Genomic DNA, 20,076 nt, shown 5'->3' on the forward strand with positions numbered 1-20,076 from the left:
TGTCTGACATGGCTGTGTCAGTGTCTGACACAACAGAAAGTTATAATCACAGAATCATAGAATCATGCTGAAATCTTTCACAGCTTTTCCTTCCCTAAAGACATTTATTATTTCTTACACTGCAGTAAGTGCAAGTTGAGAATCAATTATTTTGTCAGCCATGTTATAGTTGAGGGATATAATAAAAATAGTGATAAAGGGTAGGACATTCTCTCTGAAACACTGCCCTAACATAAAGAAAGGGCAAGCAACTGAGAAAGTAGGTCTCCACATCTTGTCTATATGGAAAGGCATTTTATAAAGAAAGGAACAGCAAAAAGGATTAGAGATCTAGAAGACAAAGCCAGTGAATTAAAAAGGGAAGGACTAGTGTTGCTTTAAGAAAATATGAAGATGAAGAGGAGACATGACAAATTTATAAGAACCTGTCTCAGAAAATGCTAGAGCAGAACAGCGCATAAGTAGCCTTGAATTACACTTTCTTTAGATGTTTATTAGGGTAAACTTTCAAATGTCATGAATGAATAAGCAAAAAGACACACTCTTTCACAGGACGGTAAAGACAAATCCTTACTGACTTTTAAGAACATGCTAGACCAGGAAAAGTGGATGTTTGTTTGTGTATAGAAGTTTAAGAATCCCATCCCTCCTTCCTGTTATTTTTAGTTTTATGATCAATTGTTCAGTTGAAGAAAACACACATACTTTTACTTAGAACCAGCCTTTTAATGCCTATTTAGTGAACGAATGTAGAATAAAAACTCATTTACATGTATTCCATACACACAAAATATTTTAATTTAAACAAAAAATCTGTCAAAAGATTAAAATATCAAAAATATCAAATTAAATAAGGACCTTCTCTAGACTAAGAGTTTTGAGCCTTTTTTTTTTACATTTGGAAAAAAATACACTGGAAAAGTGAAACAGGAAACCTGTATGTGAGCTTACTGTACATTTTTAGGGTTTAAGAACCTAGAGAACATGATTGCAATGCTATCAGCTCCATCATGGTGGGAGTCTAGAATGGTATTCAAAGAATTAACACACTTTGACAGGGGGAAGTAGGTTAGAAATCAAAAAATATTTCCTAATGGTAAGTTTCATTAGGCTTTGAAAAAATGGCCTAAAAAGGTATGAAATCTTCACTGATATTGGAGACTTCAAGAATAAATTTTTATGTACTTTTGGGGGGTATGAATTAAGTATAATTCATCCTGCCTATCCCTCCTTCCACAGAATCCTTTGAGATTGCTATTCTACTATTTAAATGATAAAGTTTCTACCCACAATACATTCCTATCTCTTATTACAGTTGATCTTTCAGTGCTAATGTAACAGAATTAGAGCAGAATGAAAACAATTTACACTTTCTATACAGATGAGGAAAATGTGTTAATTCAGATATTACAGGTATTACAGGCAACATGAAGGGTTTCTGTGGGTACCTCAGTAGCAAAAGGAAGATGTGGAGTAGGCTGCCTAGCAGCTAGTTCTGCTTTGAGCAGGGACATGCTTCAGCTGAGCTCAGAAATCCCATCCAGCCTGAGCAAGTCTGCCAGTCTTTGCTGGAGATTGAGATGACACAGGATACCAACAGATCTGGATACACCTTTTGGGGCATGCTAGGGAACATATTCTCACAGTTGCCTGTGGTGAGCATGGTCCTTCTCGTGCCTAAAGTGATGCTGGACCCAGGCAGAGACTGAAACTCTGAAACTGGCCGAGAGTTCACTCACACAGATCTATGTGCATGACCCAACAGTCCTCCTAGGTACGACAATTTGTGAGCAGATCTCTGTATCTGCCTTGCAAGATTGCTTGTTCTTGCAAGTTTAGAAAGCAAGAAGCATCCCGTGAAAACTGAACTAGAGAAAGTCACTTTGCCTTAAGAATTCTTGTATTCCAGCACTTTAATTCCTTTCAAAATAATGCCCAAAATTACTCTGCTTATTACACTGTTGCTTGCTCATTTTGTTCAATATTGGTCACAAGCCAATTTGATTCATGAGTTCCAGGGTCATCATCACCACGGTATATGGCATTGTCAAAACTGGTTGTAATTGCTTGTCGATCACGTCGTTTTTTATAGAAGAAATAGAATGTAAGGCCAGTCCCTGCTAGCACAAAGAACATCAGTATAACAATCATCCCACCTAAATTGTTTCCAGATGAAGCAGCAGCTTCCTTTTTTGATGCTGTGAAAGACAAAGCAAAATAATTACTAGAAATGGCCAAAGACTGTGACTGCATATAACAAACATCTAAGTAAACCGAGTGAACGGTGAAAGTACTGAACAAACATAACAGCAGTTAAAATTGAAGCATGCTCCAGATGGACCATGCAAAACTGGGCTCAACCTCTTGTATGTTCCTTTTCAAAGGAGAATTATGTTGTACTACAGTATATTATTAATAAAGCAAAAAAAAAAAAGATAAAGAAAAAGAAATCAGTAAGACCTGCAGTTTGAGAGAAGAGTTCTTTCAAAGAGATTACAGATGAAATCATCTGTGAAAGTTAAATGGGTATTTAAATAAAACTTTTCTGCAGACAATTTTACTTTTAAATAATAAATGCCTACTAATTTATTAAGATTTCTGTTAAATGGGCTTATAAGAAACCAACTTACCTTTATTGATGGGTGAATCATGGGTTGGCTCAGCTTCAGCAACTTTAAAATTAATATATATATATATTATACATAGTTTGCAAGCAATCATTCAAAGATTAAATAAATACTGCATATATAATTTTCACTTTGCATTCCTATCAGCTTTTAAATAAACTTAGCATCACAGAATGGTTTGGGTTGGAAGGACCTTAAAAATCATCCAGTTCCAACCCCCCTGCCATGGGCAGCGACACCTCACACTAGAGCAGGTTGCTCCAAGCCCCATCCAACCTGACCTTGCACATTGCCAAGGATGGGGAAGCCGCAGCTTCCCTGTGAAGCTGTTCCAGTGTCTCACCACCCTCACAATTGAAGAATTTCTTCCTAATGTCTACTCTAAATCTCCTCTCTCTCTGTTTAAAGCCATTCCCCCTTGTTCCATCACTACATGCCCTTGTAAGAAGTCCCTCTCCAGATGTCTTGTAGGCCCCTTTAGGCTCTAAGGTCTGCCTGGAGCCTTCTCTTCTCCAGGCTGAACAACCTCAACTCTCTCAGTCTGTCCTCATAAGGGAAGTGCTCTAGGCCCTGATCATCTCTGTGGCCCTCCTCTGGATCCACTTTAGTAAGTCCATGACTTTCTTATGTGGGAGCACCAGAAATGAACATAGCACTTGGACATGAAAAATATATGAAAACATTTTCCCTGGCAATTCAGGCTATCCATAGCTTGAAGGATCCATAGAATATTCTAATTTAAAATATTTGCAAAAATAAAAAGGAAATAAAAATTTGTCTCACTATTAGTTGCTTTGAACACATTTTTTGGTAAGGGAGACAGATTTTCGAAGTTTTTACACTTCCACGGTGTAAGATTTCACACTGCACACTGAAGAACTAATTATTTTTACACTTGCAAAGGTGGAAAGCACATTTGTACTTAACAGCATTTAAGCTGTAGTTTTAGGCAACTTCCTTTTCCTCCCTCCATCACTTGGGGAGTATGATTCAGTTAATTGCTTGCAGGCCTGGCTGGCTGGGCCTTACAAAATTCATGGATGACTCCTTTGCCAATCTGCCAACATGTGGAGATTCACGATCAGGAGACACAATTGGTTCCACGTTACATCTATTATATTTGTGCAGTGGATCTCTTTGCCAGCGGCAAATCTGGCCTGTTTCAAACTGTCTCCCCACTGATGTGTGCAAACAGAGCTGAGTCTGTGTGTATAAGGTGACTCACACTAGCTGCATGGGTGCATATTTATATCTTCATGTTGTGCACACAAAGGGGACTCACCCCAGCCTGTGACGCGTTCAGAATTTGTGTGGGTTGATATCCAAAATGCCACTGGGCCACAAGTAACCATTACAAATGAAATGCTCTATGCTCTTTGGTTGTTTTGTCATGTGTCCATGTGCCTGTGTCAGCAGAGAAATGAACTAGGCCCCACTGCCCACCCCCACTTGATGATTTCCACTTGGTCATCCAGCACACTTCACTGGTACCAACCCCAACGGCAACACCTATCCTCTTTCTGCAGGAGCTCAGTGACTTTGCATTGCTTCCCCTTAGCTTAACTAGCAGGATAGTGTCTGCCTCCCTTCTCAGCATTAGTTTAGTCATCTATTCTTGTCTACTGCCACCTGCACTCTAACAGTAATAACTGTGAATTTTGTCCACACTCTCAATAGGTGATATGTTCTCTCCTAGCCTAAGGTACAACAAATGCCAAGAATCAATGCTTTTAAACTAAAAGTGGAGGAAACAGTGACTCAGATTCTTCAACATTATTTCTCATTGTTGTTAACAGAAGTTACTCTTGGCTTTGATGCAGATGCACATGCACCAGCATCAATATGTAAAGTGTGCCACATGCATAAGCAGTTTGGCTTGGTCTATATGACCACTACTTCTAAAATAACTCAGTGCACAGGAATTCAGAACTTACTTTTGGGTATTTTGCAAATAAAATTCTGGTCAACAGAGCAGAAGTAGTTCCTCCAGGTTCCACTTGAGACATCCATGTCAACACAGTGTTCATCAAAAATTACTGTAGGCTCTCCTTTCTCCCAGTTGACAAAGTCTACTGCACTTCTGTCTGTCCATAACCATTCCCCTAAAATCAAAAGTATTACCTAGTGAGTGAATAAAGTGAGGAGTCATTTCTAGTCTACCAGGCATGATGACATCAGATATGGAATTTATTAGTTGATTAAATTAGTATCACAGAGGGCTCTTTACTCACTCTTTTAACAACCAGAGATATTCGTATGGGAGTGTAACAAATGCAAGTGCTCATAGACAAAATTAACTCCAGTAGCCTTCAGGGCCATGGCTGTCAGTGATGTAAGGAAGACATGCCCACGCTACCCAAGGACTTTTAGCTAAAGCCTGTGCCTGGGAGCAAGTTCAAGGATGCATATTACTCAGAGATTTTATTTGTGTATCCAGAACCAGTAAATAGCTGCTTTATTAGAGCTGGATTAATCAATTATCTTTGCAGACTGAATTAGCTCCCTAAGGAGAGCTCCCTGCTCATCTCTTGCTGAGGCTCATCACATAGGAATAACTGCCATCTCTTTTCCCTCAGTGTGAGCTTTCATGGCAGTATATCGTGATATAACTCGCAACTGCCGCAATGCCATCCCCTCCTTCCCACTGGCTGCAGCTGCGCTCTCCTCTTGCCTCTGGTGGCAGTGTAGTGGGCCAGGTCAGGACCAAATCACTGCATTTGTACTGTTAGTTTTAAGCTAGAACTGATGAACCTGGCCCACCATGCAATTAGGTGCCTACCATTGCTGGTGGGGAAAGACAGGGACATGGGCAGCCACAGCCAAGGCCACTCACTGCAGCCCAGTCTAGACTTGCTCTCGAGATGTACCCTTAAAGTCTCCCATAATTGCAGAATTGCCATAATATACAAACCAGGATCAGATTTGTACCTAAAAAAACAATAAAAAAATAAGAAATGTTGACAGGCAGCTCATATGAGCTGCTGTCCCCTGTGTGGTTTAGAAATGCATTTCAATTTCAGGTTGCCTCAGCTTCTAACTACATGACAACATTTTTCTTAAAAGACTAACACTGGGTATATGTCAATCAATTTGAGTAAAAAAAAGCAACAGGAAAAGTTTTAATCAACTGCAGTGCTAAGCTAGAAACCTTTACAGACAGAAATATATTTTAATCACAGTAAAATACAGGAATTGTGGTTTCATTTTAAGAATTTTAGCAGAAAAGTTATTAAAATGTAATAGTCGATTTCTCACTGATTATTTATTTAATATTAATGTATTAGTATTTAGTATGTTAGTGATATTTAGTATTCTCTCTGTTTATTTAGTGTTTATTTTCCTCAATATGCATTGTGAAACAATTACCATCAATATTTTTGAACAATCCTATCCAAAACTTTCTGAAGTCACTTGCAAGTGGAGACAAATAGAGTAAGAGAAAGTCCATTTCAGCAGAATCTTCTATGGAAACCAGAGAAGCACCTAAAAATATCAAATATTACAACCAATTTCAGCAAGATTTTTCCATTAGAAATTAATTATTTCAGAAAACATTCATGACATATTTCATGATCAGCCTTTTCATACAGTAGAAAAGCTTGATAATACATTTAAATTAGCTGTAGCTTGTAATTGATATACATATACACACATCTATGTATTATCTCTTTGTTCTAGATTAAAAAGCCAAGCACACAAACAATCTGTAAAATATCCTAATGAAAAAAGGCTCTTACCCATTTGAATACATGCCATGGATGCATCAGGCCAGCTTTCCTCAGAAGTGGTGTGAACATAGTAGCAATGACCACGGAAGGGAATCCATGATCTACCACGCTTTGGTTCAGGACAGTTTCCAGGAAGCTGTGGTGGTTCACTAGGGATTAGTTCTATTAAAAAGACACACAGGTTTCAGTGGAGTCTTAAAAGCCAAGGTATTCCTGCACTGCTTGCCAGCCCTACCAGTTTGACAGTGATTCCAGAAAAGGCAGTATCCCACAGACTCAAGCAACGATAAAAGATTGAACTAACTGGTAATAAACTATACTGGTTGGAGCTTGTTCTCCAGTCTGCTGAAGAAGGCTGACAGCAGTCTAACTGCAATTGTTTTCAGCAGGCAATTTTTCCTTAAAACATGTGAAACAGCATGAGGAAGGAGTCAGTATACCTAAAGGATCTCAGTACCACCCCAAGCCACTGGCTTGTGTAGCAGCCTGTAGCAAGGTCGGTCAGAGAAGCTGTCTGTACCCTCCCATATACATACATCCTAAACTAGGTAAAAGTAGCCTATTGCATTGCCTGATCAAAATCAAAACAGAGCTTGAATAAATACAAAATTTGTTCTGAAAGATGGTGAAGAGATCATAAATTTCATATATAATTTAAAATGTCTTGGAAATTATATGCAATATTTGAGTTCTAATGTATCTCAACAGAAGCTTCCCAGGATCTTATTGTTTAAACAAATCAATTTAGCTGCTACCTGAGAGAAATTTCTTATCTCCCAATATTATGAAATATACTTTTAAATATAAAAATATATTTGCAGGTCTTGATAACCAAGGTGCAGAAAAGAATTATTGCATGTGGCATGAAATATTGAAGTTGTCTTTACGATGTGCATATGTTGACTAGCTTGGGATTTGAAAAGTCTGGAAATCACTCAAGACAGACTGGATGTGGGAGTTCTGTAATAAAAGCAATAGTTTATCACAATCTTTGCACTTGTGGGAAGCTGCATTCAAATAAAGCTATTAATTTAAATTCTAGCCTCCCAAATCACATTTCTTCAATTTACAACTTACCATTGGATTGCTTACAGATTGATAAAAATGTTTCATTGCAATATGCTGTCTTCCAAAACCCATCCATATCCAAATAGACACAGGCTGTATTCTTATTTGGTTCTCCAGTGGCCCAGTTATGATACCTACTCCTCCTTCTATCTGACCATATGTAACGGCCACTAGTCTAAAAAGCAAACAACAATAAAGATCATGTCACTTGTAAGCATTAGATTGAAAGAACATTAAGATTCCACATGAAGGTATGTAAAAATTAGGAAAAAAATCAGAATCACAGTTTCTTGCACAAAATCAAGTAGTCTTCTGCCATGAAGACATATCAGTCCAGCCCAGGCTTCCACTCTCCACAGCAATTAGGGCAGTGGTCCTACAGATGTTCATTTAGTGCAAAACCTACATTATGCAATACACACCTTTCATCTTATGAGCTAAATGGACAAAGGTCCTTGCAGTAACAAATGTGAATATAAAGTTGAAGGTTTTATTAAAGGAGTCCACATATACACACATATCAAATAAAGCAAAGAGAAACGACTGTTAGTATTCCTCTGACACAGCCTTCTCTCTATATTTGGAAACAAATATAAAAAGTAGAAGTTCCACTGGAGAGAAGAACACTGATGACGTTTCTCATGGGACACACACCACAGACCTCTGCCACCTGTGTTAATAGGGCTTGTTCTAGGCTTCTAGTTCTTGCAAGGACCAGCTACGGAAGTAAAACTACCCATATGGGGTTTTTTTCAGTGGATTTCACCACTATTTGCAGAGGATGACCAACATGAGTCACATCCATGGCTCCTGTCACCTACATCCTGTGCAGCCTAACTCCTTCTTCCTGTGTTGTTTGGAGTCAGGCTCCCATCCAGTTCTTTGTGCCACTTCCTTTCCTGTCATTTTTCCTTTGAAGTCCTTGGCCATGTTTCATCCCAGGTTCCTGTCTAATCCTAGTTCCCCAGTGCCTGCTCCAGCTGAAGTGAGGCAGCAGTTCCTCTCACTTAAGCACCTATGCCCTCTCTTAATTCTGTGTCCCAACAAGCTTCAGGTGTACCTCTCTCCTCTTGATTTCCTTACAACTCCAGTTCCACAAGTATTTACTATGTCTTCATTTTTTGTGTTCTTTTTACATGCCCCTAATAGATGTTTCCCCTTTCAGACCTTTCCACTCTTCATGGACTGAGTTTGTTGGCAGTATTTCTCAAGACACTGGCTTCAGCTCCAAAAACCTGCCTAAGGTGTCCTCATTGCCAGAGGTCTGCTCCTGCCTCTACACTGCCCCTTCTCATTTTCCCTATTGCCCATCACAAGCTGTTGTAGTGCTGGCTGTGAATTAAACCAAAACTAGAAATAACCTCACAAAGAACAAACTATTTTTAACCAGTCTTGTCTGTGGTGTGCTCCAAAATGTGTCTTGAGAAATGGCAATGCTCCCTTACATGAACATGTGGTAGACCATAGCATAGGAAATGGAAACCTCACACCCACTTTTACCACTCAAGCCACTGTCTACCGCAGCTACGTCCTTGGTGGCCTTTGAAACATGGGCTGTGGCAGCGCAGCTCTCTCTTACGTTATGGCCAAGCAAGGTTTTGATGTCTGCCACATGTTCATGGATCTGACCAATAGCACTCACACGGAAGCAAAGAGCAGTGGATCCTGTCAACCTCTGAGCAAGAAATATGGCTGATCTATGATAATCTAGGGTAGCAGGATGAATGTCACAAGCATTTGGTGAACTCACGGTGTTGCTGTTAAGACCAATCCATACAGGCTCCCCGTGCTTTAATATTTGTAACCACAGGTAAGATTCAGCATAAGGATCCAAAACGCTGGCGAGTTCTGAAGACTGGTCTCTGCAGTTCTTCTCTGCTTCTTCCCAGCTCATTTTGTAGTTGATGACTGCATAACGGTCATCACCATATTTGTTATAGCCAAACATTGGAACTACAGGTTGGGAACTTTGCAGTTTGGGATCTGTAATAAGCAAACAGACAAAATGAAAGTCAAATGCTTTATCTTGATTATACATATACCTGAGAGAAGATCTAGCGTACTGGAATAGTCAAGTAATTAAGAGAGGCTGGAATAACAAATTAAGATGAGTCCCAACTATCACTGCAGTGATAAAAGCCATGTTTTTATCTTTTGTGGCAAAACTTTTTAGTTCTTGTCAAAATGACCTTTTGCAATAAATAACTGTATCGTCACCTCTAGGGACATGTCTTGTAAGCTCCAGACCTTCCCAAAGCATACTGCAATGATGTAGGGCATTAAAGGGAACAATTCCTTCACTTTTTCGATGGTATATTAGCATTTGTTTTATTTTTTACAAGGAAAAGTTTTTGAAGAATTTACCCCTATTAAGACAAAGTACTGTTCTCTCTCCCTGACCTGATCACTAAAAATAATAAAATACATGATGAACCATAGTTTTTTAATTGTATTAATTCATTGGTCTAGTCCTTAAAATAGGAAAAAATTAAGTTTTTCTCAAAAAAAATAAATGTGCTCATTTTGTTAAAATAGCCTGCAGTGCCTGTAACAGTGTCAGATTAATTTCAGTTAAAATAGGATTGAACACAGGAAAGATATTTTTAATACCAGTTTGACATAATCACAAAATTCAGCTGTAATAGGAAGTGGTGAAAGAAAACTCACCTGATTTTTTTTGGCATATGTAGCTTTTGCTTGTTCTACAGTCCTCATCTTTCCATTTTCCTGCCTGTTCAATAGGGTTCTTCGTCATAAAGACACAGTCTTCCTACAGGGTGAATAAGATTCACAAGAATAAGATGCAGATAGGTAAGAAACACTTGTGCTCCTTCTGGCCATACAGACACAGCAATCACATGCAGACCCACACAGATGAAATATATGAAGGTCATCTATACGAACTCAAACAAACAGTGGTCAGGAGCAGGAATATGACAATAAGCGTTTAGCCTGGATGGCAGCAGAGGTTGGACCTCACAGACCTTTTACCCATTTTAGATGAACTCAGAAAAATTCTGTCATGAAAAAGAGAGAAGCTTGGTAAAGCTAGCACAGGAGTACAGAAATAGCACTATTGAGCAGTATTCTACACTAGCCATTTTATAATTTTTGAATAACACACAGTTTTGCCAAGCAACTAAGAATGTATAGCAGTGCTGAAAATTTCACAGCATGGAGAAAAGAACTTTCACAAGGGAGATTAATGGGAGAAGATAAGGCTAAGGAAGGAAGACCCAGTCTCCTTTGTTTGAGGATTTTGTTTAATGAATTCATCTTAATAAGCTCAGCACCAAGAAATGTACATACAGCCATCTGGGTATTTTCATCAAACCTAAATAACACTCACCATATCTCAAAATTATATTGTTACTGCTATGCTATGGCTTATTTGAATCCCTGATCAGTCATAGTAAAGTGAGAGAAATTTCTCACTTGTCTGAGTTTTGCATAATGCTTCCAAACCTCTGCTGGATTCATATAGAATCACAACAAAATACAGATGTTAAGTTAGAAAAAAAAATGTGTGAAGGTAGATCCCCCACATAATTCCTCTGCTTTTAAAAAGCAACAGGATTACTAAAAATCTTCATAAAGGAAACTTTACAGAAAATACAGTTGTAGCTACATTACATGAAAATGCATGACATTTTACCCATCCACCAAAGTTACAAAGTTTAATTGATAAACAAATATTAATGTTTACCTTACTATAATAACTTCGGGAACCTTTTGCCCAGTTTGTATAGTAAACCGGGCTTCCATCCGTCCACAAGTATGCATGCTCCTGATTTATGTCATTCAGTCCAATCCAAGCATCAGTTGCAGCATTTTTTAAGAGGGACATGAGGGAAGCTGAGGGAAAATAGAAAAATTGTACAAGGAGTGAAACTGAATGCACCTTTCCCAACAGTGCAGACTTTAGAGTGCATGGAACCAGGATGATGAAGTTTTGTTTTCTCTTTTTCAAGAAGGTTGCAATCTTATGATAAAAAAATAATGCATAGTCATCTGATGTTAAAGCCAGAAAAAGTATTTCTAAACTCAAAGACGGGCAAATTTTTAAGAAAATGTGAATTTATGTGTGCACTCTCCCATTTTGTTCATCATCTGAGGAAGCAGGGAAAACGTGTTAATGGCATCACAGAAATTAACACGGGTACACCAAACCTTGGCATGTAGGAAATGAGTCTACAGACTGTGCACTCCCTTTTTTTCTTTGATAACTTCTTCATAACCAGACTTCATAACTTAATTTCCAAATAGGCATAACACAAATAAAACTACTTAATATCCAAATATGTATGTACTGGGATCTCATCTTTTTGGAAGGTCAGATGCTGTTTCTCTTAGCTCCTGCCTGGACTGACTTTCCACTAGAAGAATGTCCTTCCTTTGCTATAGAAAAGGATATAAACCACAGGCACTGATGAGGTGAACTAGAAGATGGTGGTATGTGCAGCCCTCAGGACCTGAGGCATTACATTTCTGGAGCAAACAAGAGGCCTCATTAAAATCCTGTAACATGCTGAGCAGCAAGGGCAGGAGGCTGAGGTCTAGTAGAGCAAGGGGAACACAAGAAAGTGGGGACTCCAGCATTGGAGCTTTCTGCTGCCTGTTGTGGAGGATGTGTCCTCCACTGACACCCCCAGCGTTTGCCTCGGCAGCTAAGTGCATAGTGATTTGGCTGGGATATTACTGCCTTTGTGCTAAATTCTTACAAGCACACTTTAAAAAAAAGACATTTTATTATATGACAAACCCCTGATATAAAATCATAATATTTGAGTTCTTTTGTATGTCTTATATTAATCCCAAAGCCGTGATTTTAAAACTAGTCAAGACACTAAAACCTATGCAAGCAATTTTCCAAAGGTGTAATTTTTCTTTCAACATAACTTTACATTAATATGGCATAAATAACAGTATATATTTTAGAAGCTGTAACACCTGTTTTAATCTGTTTATCAGGAATTACTTTATGTGTCATCCAGTATCAAAACATTGGTACTTTATACCTTGCATTTCCTTTCTTGATATAGTTGCCAGGTTTCCTCCAAAATCAATACAATTGTTCCGTGCAGCGTGCCATGTCAATGTATCATTTTCATTAAAGCCAAATACTTTGAAACACTGAAAAAGAGAAGTGTGCCAAATCCATAAATGAATGGCATTATAATTTCTGGTGAAAGCTATTTGTAACAAAAAAAGGTAAGCTGGACATTTAAGCAAAAAGGGGAATTCGCTCCCTTAACAGTAATAACTGAGTTGTCTTTAGGCCTATATGAAAGAGAAGTACTATAGTAGAAAATTAATATAAAACCCAATATTTTAGCATACAGTTAGAATATGTCAATCTAATGTTTTAGTAAAACTTATGTTAAAGCTTCTGGGGACACTTCTGAGGTGTGACTTTGTGGGAGGAATACCTAAGAAGACCTCAGAAAACAAACAAGTTTAAGGTATGTTATTGATGCTGAACATCCCAACTTCTGTTGCCCCGTTTGACAAACCAAGCTTTGTTCTCACAGGATAATCAATCACAGAAAGAGAATGATTCTGACATTACAAAGAAAACCACAAATTTACCATTTCTTGTAATATGGTTTAACCAAGATGTCATCAGACAGCTTTGTCAGAGTCAGGCAACCGAAATATGCTAATTAAAGCATGCAACTGAAAAGTTAATCAAGCAATTTGGGAGCAATTAGTTTTTATGGCTTCATTGATGATAGTCTATGGATTTTAAAAACATATAGGCTCTTATCCTGAACTTTTGTCTTTTGAGAAGGCTAAGAGTGATCTTACATAATAAAATGTGTTGGAAGTTTTATTTAAAAACCTTAACAGATGATTGGTTATAGAAAAAAGACTGGTAAATTTGCTCAAGAGAAGGTGCCTTTGAGGATTAAGAGCCAATGCATCGTAGGCAAGGGACTAAGGGTCCAGGCAACCTGTAACAGGCAGACAAGCTCAGTGCAATATATGAGAATATACAACAGCTCCAGACAAGTAAAGTTGTTCAGCCATCCTTGGCAATGCAAAACACAGGCAAATATAAGACACGAAACTTTCTTCTGGTACATCTCATGACCTCCTTATTAACTGCTGTGATCCCAATAGAGGCTATAATTTCTATTTCAGGAATCATATCTTTAGAGTCTTCATACGCAATCAGAATTTATTCTGTGATAACTGAAAACCCTGGCAGAGGGTTTTCACTGATACAGTGAAATACTCAATCAGATTGTTTTCATTCTGTTATTTTCAAAATACAATATACTGACACTTCATACTGTACCTTGTTGTCAAGGAGGAGCCAGTCTTCTGGACACCCACCCTTTGGTGGTGGTGCAGTGGGAGCAACAGTTGGACGAACAGTAGAGTTAAGTCTTTCACAGATGAATAACTCAACACTGCCACAGTTGAGATCATTCCATGTACCTGAAAGCAGATTAGAATAAAAGAAAAACAAAGTGCAACTGAGACTGGGATAAAAAGTGTCCTTTCCTAGTATTTCTCTCCCCCAGAAATAATAAGTAATCTTTAAATATGTTCCTCAGAAATATTCAGGTTTCCAGCAAAATTCATCATATGAATACTTTGTCAGAGAACAGAAATATTTCACTATTGCAAACCCATATCATTATGAAAGCTGAGTTTTAGTTCAAAGGCTTAGTTCACCTCTGTAAAGATCTGTAACACTTATAGAATCACTCTATCTATATAAGGTACTTGATCTTTGTTACCTTACTACCTGAGATTCTCACAGTCTTATAGTGGTCTTGGTAATTTTCTCCCTACAGGAGTGTGATGTATAACATTAACATTATCATCCCTATTTTATGGATTAGGAAAGAATAAAATAAATTAATTTCATTTCATTAGCTGTGGACAGTTACAAGGTAATTGTTTACAGCAGAGCTAATCACATCTTATGTTTAATGGAGATACTTTCATAATTCAGTGAAGTTAAGAACACAATTCATCTTAAGATCTCCCAAACAGGACATAGTATTTGCCCCCTGAAATGCTCATTTCCTTCCATTGACTTCTAATAGAACCTAGGAGGACTAACTCACCTCCAAATTTTGAGGCTAGAAATGTTAAAAAGTAAAAGATATTAATGGCTCCAAAGAAGACTAAGTGCTTGGCCAGTGGAAGCACAATTACTTCCAACTCTCTGTATTAATGGATGCATGGATTCACTTTAATTAGAATAGTGTATATCATTGTTTAGTAACAATCAAAGACACGCTCAAGTCCTAGATTATTATGAATTGCACAAATGGTATTAGACAGCTGCTGTCCTTGAAAGATAGTCATAAAATGGACAGAGGTTAGAGGAGAAACAATACTGATTCCATCTGCAGATGGTCTGATGCTTAACTGATTTGTTCATGTTAAAATTTTCTGACAAAGCTAAGAACAAAATTGCAGATATAATCCAATGGATTAAATACACGGAAATGCACATGCAGCCCTTCCAAAAGTGTGCTACACCTGCAGACTGAATGGTACAGCACCCACCTGTCTGAGTATACATGACCACACAGTTTTCATCATTATTTGCAAAATTGGGTTCGTTTGGAGCCCAGGCAACGTAGTTCACTGGAGATCCATCCATCCACCTGAAAGAAGTAATTTAGGGGAATTATAATTCTTAGTTGAATTAGTTAACATCTTTTTGAAAGGACAGAGTTCAGATATGTAATTTACATTTCCTATTATCCTAGCTTATGAACATGCTGTTCTCTGGTAAAAGAAAAGCAAGACCTTCCACTTTTGAATTAGTAAAAAATTCATTATATCAGCTGCCTACTCTGTTGACCTGGACCAGGTCTGAACTAACCATCTCAGCTGGTGGTCCTAGCCTTTCTTGGTCTCTGAGCATTGATAATCTGCAGGAAACACAGCAGTGTGGCACTGGACCTGGCTTTCTGTGGAGCACAGAAACAGAAATCTGTGCCTGTTTTAGTAAATTCTTGGGTCCAAAAGCAATACTGGAAGATCTTGTAGGGTAAGAGAAAGCTTTGAACATACTAGGGACCACTTGGAGCCATTTTGTTGAACAAAGGAAATCTTTAATATTATACAGCTGTTGCTTTCAGTTCTGCAAAAATCATTTCCTAGGTTGGTGATTCACAAATTTATTCTCAAAAAGTAGCCAAGAAAAAGTGAAAAAGCCTCAGTGTGCTGGAAGAAGGAAAGTCAGGTGGGTAATCTGCCAAGACCAAGAGCCATCAGACATCAGCTCCAGGGCAATTTAGTGGTTTTCCAGTTTTGGAGACTAAGCAACTGTATGTGTGTTTTTGCAAGTGAACTACAAATAAGGAATTCAGCAGGATGCCTAGCTGCTTCCACATGCAAACCTCCCAAGCTAAACAGGAAAAAACAGTACATAATACACCAGGAGAAATGTTATAAAGAAAATAGCAGCACCACCATCCAGCAGGGAGGATGAAACTGGTGAGGAAGCAACAGAGAACTGGAGAAACAACAACGGGTTTTGAGCAATGGGTGTTATGTAGAAAGCAGGAGCCCCAGAAGATGAGACTGTCCAGTCTCTGTGGCCTGTGGCCAAGAAAGACATCCTGAGGCAACACAAGAAAGATTGAAATGAAGATGCTGAGACTCATATGACCAAGCTTCAAATCCCAAGAGTAGTCTCTATAAAAAGAGACAGTGAGTGGGGAGGGAAGAGTGCCACATGAGATATGTGTCTGTAACTCATCTAAGGCTCCAGAGGAGATTTAGGACTTTCCCAGCATACTTTGTTTCCCAAGACATTTGCAGAAAAATAATGACTCTATATAGCTTGAAGCTGTCCTGCACTGGGCTCTGACAATACAACCATTTGGAAATTACCTTCCAGACAAATGTCTTCCAGTATTGAAATTTCATTTCTAAAAAAAACACCATGATGACTCTTACTGCAGGTTTCGAGGTTTTTTTTCACTGATATTTGAATATTCTGTAATGTCAATTTTATCTTCCATCTAACAAAGAAAAGTGGGTGCCACTGCACTGACTGTGAGTGAACATCTCAGTCTTACAATACAAAAGCAGAGTATAGAACCAAAGGAGGAGGACATGGATAGTGAAAATATTATGTGAGAAGTGCTTCCCTGAGGACCAGGATATATTTTAAAACTTTATGCCAAAGCATGTCTGTAGACACGTTGTGGCTGTCATTGAGCTTCAGCCGTCTCTTAGAGACATCCATGCCAAATATTCACACTATGAGTCTGGCAAATTTAATTGTTTGCTACTTACCCAAATGTTTTGTCAAGGCTCACACTTAAGCCAATATAAAAACTGTTTCCCCAGTCTTTATAGAAAGCCTAGAACAAAAAACAAACAAAACAAACCAACCAAACAAACAAAAAAGAATTTTAATGAGCTGTAAGAAAACAGATTTCAAACAAAATAAGCAAGCTCTCAAAAAAATGCTTTGGTTTCAGTTGTACAGTTGCATAGTATGCAGATGTGGAATTCTGTGCTTGAACTGCAAAATGCAGAATTTTCCTCAAAATTCCAGTATTTAAAGTTTTTTAAAAGCAGAATGGAATGGAAAAAAAATGGGGCAAGGTTTTTGAAGGCTGCACCCTGACAGTGTCCACGAAAAGAAGCTGAGGATTTGTCTACATGTAGCAATTTAGCAAAATAATGATCATGGTAAAGATCCTAAGCCTGTGAAAGGTGGCACTGATTTTTTTTATGATAGGAACCATTTTCTAGTATTTCAAAAGCCCGTGAGAAAGGTGCCTCAGTGAGGGACAGAATGGTGCATTTGCCTAAATAAAATGTGTTTCTTACGTATTTCCAAAGAAAATTCTTTTCACTTTCACCCTCAATGACAGCAAGATCACCACCATTCTTCTTGCAAAAGTCCCTGGCTTTTTCCATAGGCATTGGTTCCTTGCTGAAGTAGTATTCCTTGTGGTTATATATTATCCAGTCATCTTCACCAACAACATATTCATAATCTGCAAGGTAAAACATCAAGCAGTCTGTCATAGAAATTTACATCGTTATATGTTAATTTTTCTGTTATTGGAATTACAAGACTTACTGAATGTAGAAGCCGGCTCTGGTTTCAGTGGTGCTCCTGCAATTTAAATCAACAACTGAGTATGTTTCTCAGACATCTCTCAATGAAATATATTTATACAGGTGTTAGCATTTTAATTCCCAGTAATAAAATTGATCTTACTCAGTATGTTTATTTTTGTCACACAGTTTCTCAGAATATCTGAGAAAAAGGTGTTACATTCAGCAAAATACCATGTTAGTGCCAAGGATAGAGAAACTATGCCCAAACTTAGGCTTCTGTATTTCACTTCCTTAACCTGCTACATATACATCCCAAACTCACATGTGCATCTCATGGATTAAGTAACTGTTTTAAACTGCTTTTACTCAAATTAAAATGCATTAAGTATTTCATTGTGCTTGATAGCTCTAATACATGCAGATAGTGTAATCTGACCTGGAAAGGGTATTCCTATATGACTCTAAAAGTTGTTGAAGGAAGAAAGTTACCTCACCTTTTTTTATTTGACAAACATAGCCTTGCATATGTTCACAAAATAAATCATTCCAATTCATGTAACTGTAGCCATTAAACACGACACATTTTTCATTTCCATCATAATTGTTTGGTTCTCCGTGTGCCCATTTTTCAAAATTTACCTATAATGGAAATACAGCCTTGTTACTGTCTCCTTTTAAAGTGAAACAATTGTCTTATATATCATCTTGTTAAAGAAAAAAAATACTTCATTTGATCTCACAATCTGTCTTGTGCTTTGATGCCAGACCTTACAACAAGAAGGATGTGACCCTTGCATAGCATAATTTGTCAGCGTATTTATAAGTCTTGTTAGTCAGCCAAGAAGCTGTTGACATTTTTGTTATCAGGAGACATGAAGTTCTTCTGTCAAGTTTTAGAAAGAAGCATCGAAGTAGCGCCCTCTGACCTCTGGGTTGCTTATACTGCTCAGATGTTTCAAACTAAGATAAGTCATCAGTGCTGTCATAGGCACTTGGGCCCTGCAGACCTCACCTACTTAAGACAGTGTGGGAAGCAAAGCCTAGCTTGTGTAGACATACAAACTCTTTTTAACAGACATTTTAACTTATTTTTCAACAGAAAATGACAAATGGGAATATAGAGATTAGTACAACCAGATTTGCTTAGATCAAGAGAGATTTTCCATCACCTTTGGTGTTATTTCATTATTCTAAATGTTATACTGTTATCTAAAACTATGAACTATCAAAAGATAAAAACAGGAGGGGTTGAGAGAGCTGTTTGCCAAGACATCCAGTGGAAATTAGACAAAAAACTAAAAAAAAAATAAATTATTTACTCACTGGTGAGCCATCACTCCATGTAAATCCACTGTCAGAGTCCAAAGCACTTAAACCCATCCAATAAGATACGTGAAGATAATCCCTCTTTCTGAACGATTACAAATATAGTCAATCAGACAAAGTGCAAAATAGAGAAGGAGGAGGTATATCATTACATTATTCTCATGTTTGACATGTTTTGATATTTGAGGTATTATTTGAGACTTTCATCAAAAATAATCATTCAATTGTTATGTGACAAAAAATGCCCTGGCACTGCATGTGGCAGCAAAACACAGAGCTCCATGGGAAAGATCACAGGTGTCACGAGTCCAGAAATAGCAAGTTAAATGTAAATATGTTTTAAGGTCTTGGTTCCACCAAGTAGCTTAAACATCCAAATTCAGACCCCGTCTGCACACATAGGCTCGATGTAAACATTTATATAAGTACATCAATAGGTCAGGTTCAGTCTCCTGGTTTTCCTTCTTAATTAAGGAAGGTAAATGGCACAAACTCTTCCTTTACTCATCTACTGATCAAATACAAATAAGCTGAAAAGATCAGTTTGATCTCTCGGAACTAAACCCAGTTGAAACCGATTTTGATGATCCTTCTTGCATTTTTGTGTTATGTTCAGGTTACTTCAATGCATAACACCACCTTCCAAGAGGCCTACCAAGAAACCTTTTTGGTTACCTCTTTCTACCCATTTCATTCTGCCACTTCGCAGAGATACACACAATCTTGTAAAGTAGAAATTGATCATTTCTGCCATTCAGAAGGTGATTATTTATTTTTTTCATTATATTTAAACAATGGACTATGCAGATACTCACAAGCCAGCTATTAGGTTTTGTTCTTCTTCGCTGTGGATACATGCCAGATCTCCTCCAATGGCTCTGCAAAAATCTCTTGCACCAAACCATGTTTGCATTTTCTCCCTTCCTTCCTGAAAAATCTGTAAAAGTGGACCACTAAATACTGTGCTGGTTATTACTGAAATTTAGAAACAGAATTCTGGGCTTCTATCTTTCTTCTGGTCTCCTGGTCTCTAGTTTGATCACTTACTATTTAAACGTGCAACCATAAGCTTGTGGTCATCTAGCAAATTTGATTATGGCAACTTTTCCCATCATCTCAGACTCCAAACTTCAGTTCAACCTATATACAGCACTTCGTAGCACTTCCCAGCCACACTACTTGGTGATACTGGAGACATGTTATCACTGACTACCTACCAGGTAGGCAGGGTAAACTCCCCCTTCGAGGCATACATGAAATATATTCTCATT

The 20,076-nt window shown here is 37.9% G+C and overlaps 1 protein-coding gene across 1 annotated transcript in view; it reads right to left on the reverse strand.

Annotated features, from left to right (window-relative positions):
* Positions 1 to 533: 533 nt before the first annotated feature.
* LOC101874771 (macrophage mannose receptor 1) overlaps positions 534 to 20,076 on the reverse strand; it is a 30,551-nt gene continuing 11,008 nt past the window's right edge. The window contains exons 13-30 of the mRNA XM_031052539.2: positions 19,621 to 19,742; positions 18,803 to 18,890; positions 17,974 to 18,118; positions 17,499 to 17,534; positions 17,243 to 17,412; positions 16,700 to 16,767; positions 14,954 to 15,054; positions 13,725 to 13,867; positions 12,442 to 12,556; positions 11,130 to 11,278; positions 10,091 to 10,193; positions 9,174 to 9,406; positions 7,433 to 7,598; positions 6,365 to 6,517; positions 5,994 to 6,110; positions 4,562 to 4,729; positions 2,631 to 2,672; positions 534 to 2,198 (exon numbers count right to left, since the gene is read on the reverse strand). Coding sequence (XP_030908399.2) covers positions 1,954 to 2,198; positions 2,631 to 2,672; positions 4,562 to 4,729; positions 5,994 to 6,110; positions 6,365 to 6,517; positions 7,433 to 7,598; positions 9,174 to 9,406; positions 10,091 to 10,193; positions 11,130 to 11,278; positions 12,442 to 12,556; positions 13,725 to 13,867; positions 14,954 to 15,054; positions 16,700 to 16,767; positions 17,243 to 17,412; positions 17,499 to 17,534; positions 17,974 to 18,118; positions 18,803 to 18,890; positions 19,621 to 19,742 — 2,364 coding nt within the window. The 3' untranslated portion in view covers positions 534 to 1,953. The remainder of the gene's footprint in view (positions 2,199 to 2,630; positions 2,673 to 4,561; positions 4,730 to 5,993; positions 6,111 to 6,364; positions 6,518 to 7,432; positions 7,599 to 9,173; positions 9,407 to 10,090; positions 10,194 to 11,129; positions 11,279 to 12,441; positions 12,557 to 13,724; positions 13,868 to 14,953; positions 15,055 to 16,699; positions 16,768 to 17,242; positions 17,413 to 17,498; positions 17,535 to 17,973; positions 18,119 to 18,802; positions 18,891 to 19,620; positions 19,743 to 20,076) is intronic.

Source organism: Melopsittacus undulatus, chromosome 1 (genome assembly GCF_012275295.1).
Source record: "Melopsittacus undulatus isolate bMelUnd1 chromosome 1, bMelUnd1.mat.Z, whole genome shotgun sequence".
Taxonomy (NCBI): Eukaryota; Metazoa; Chordata; class Aves; order Psittaciformes; family Psittaculidae; genus Melopsittacus; species Melopsittacus undulatus.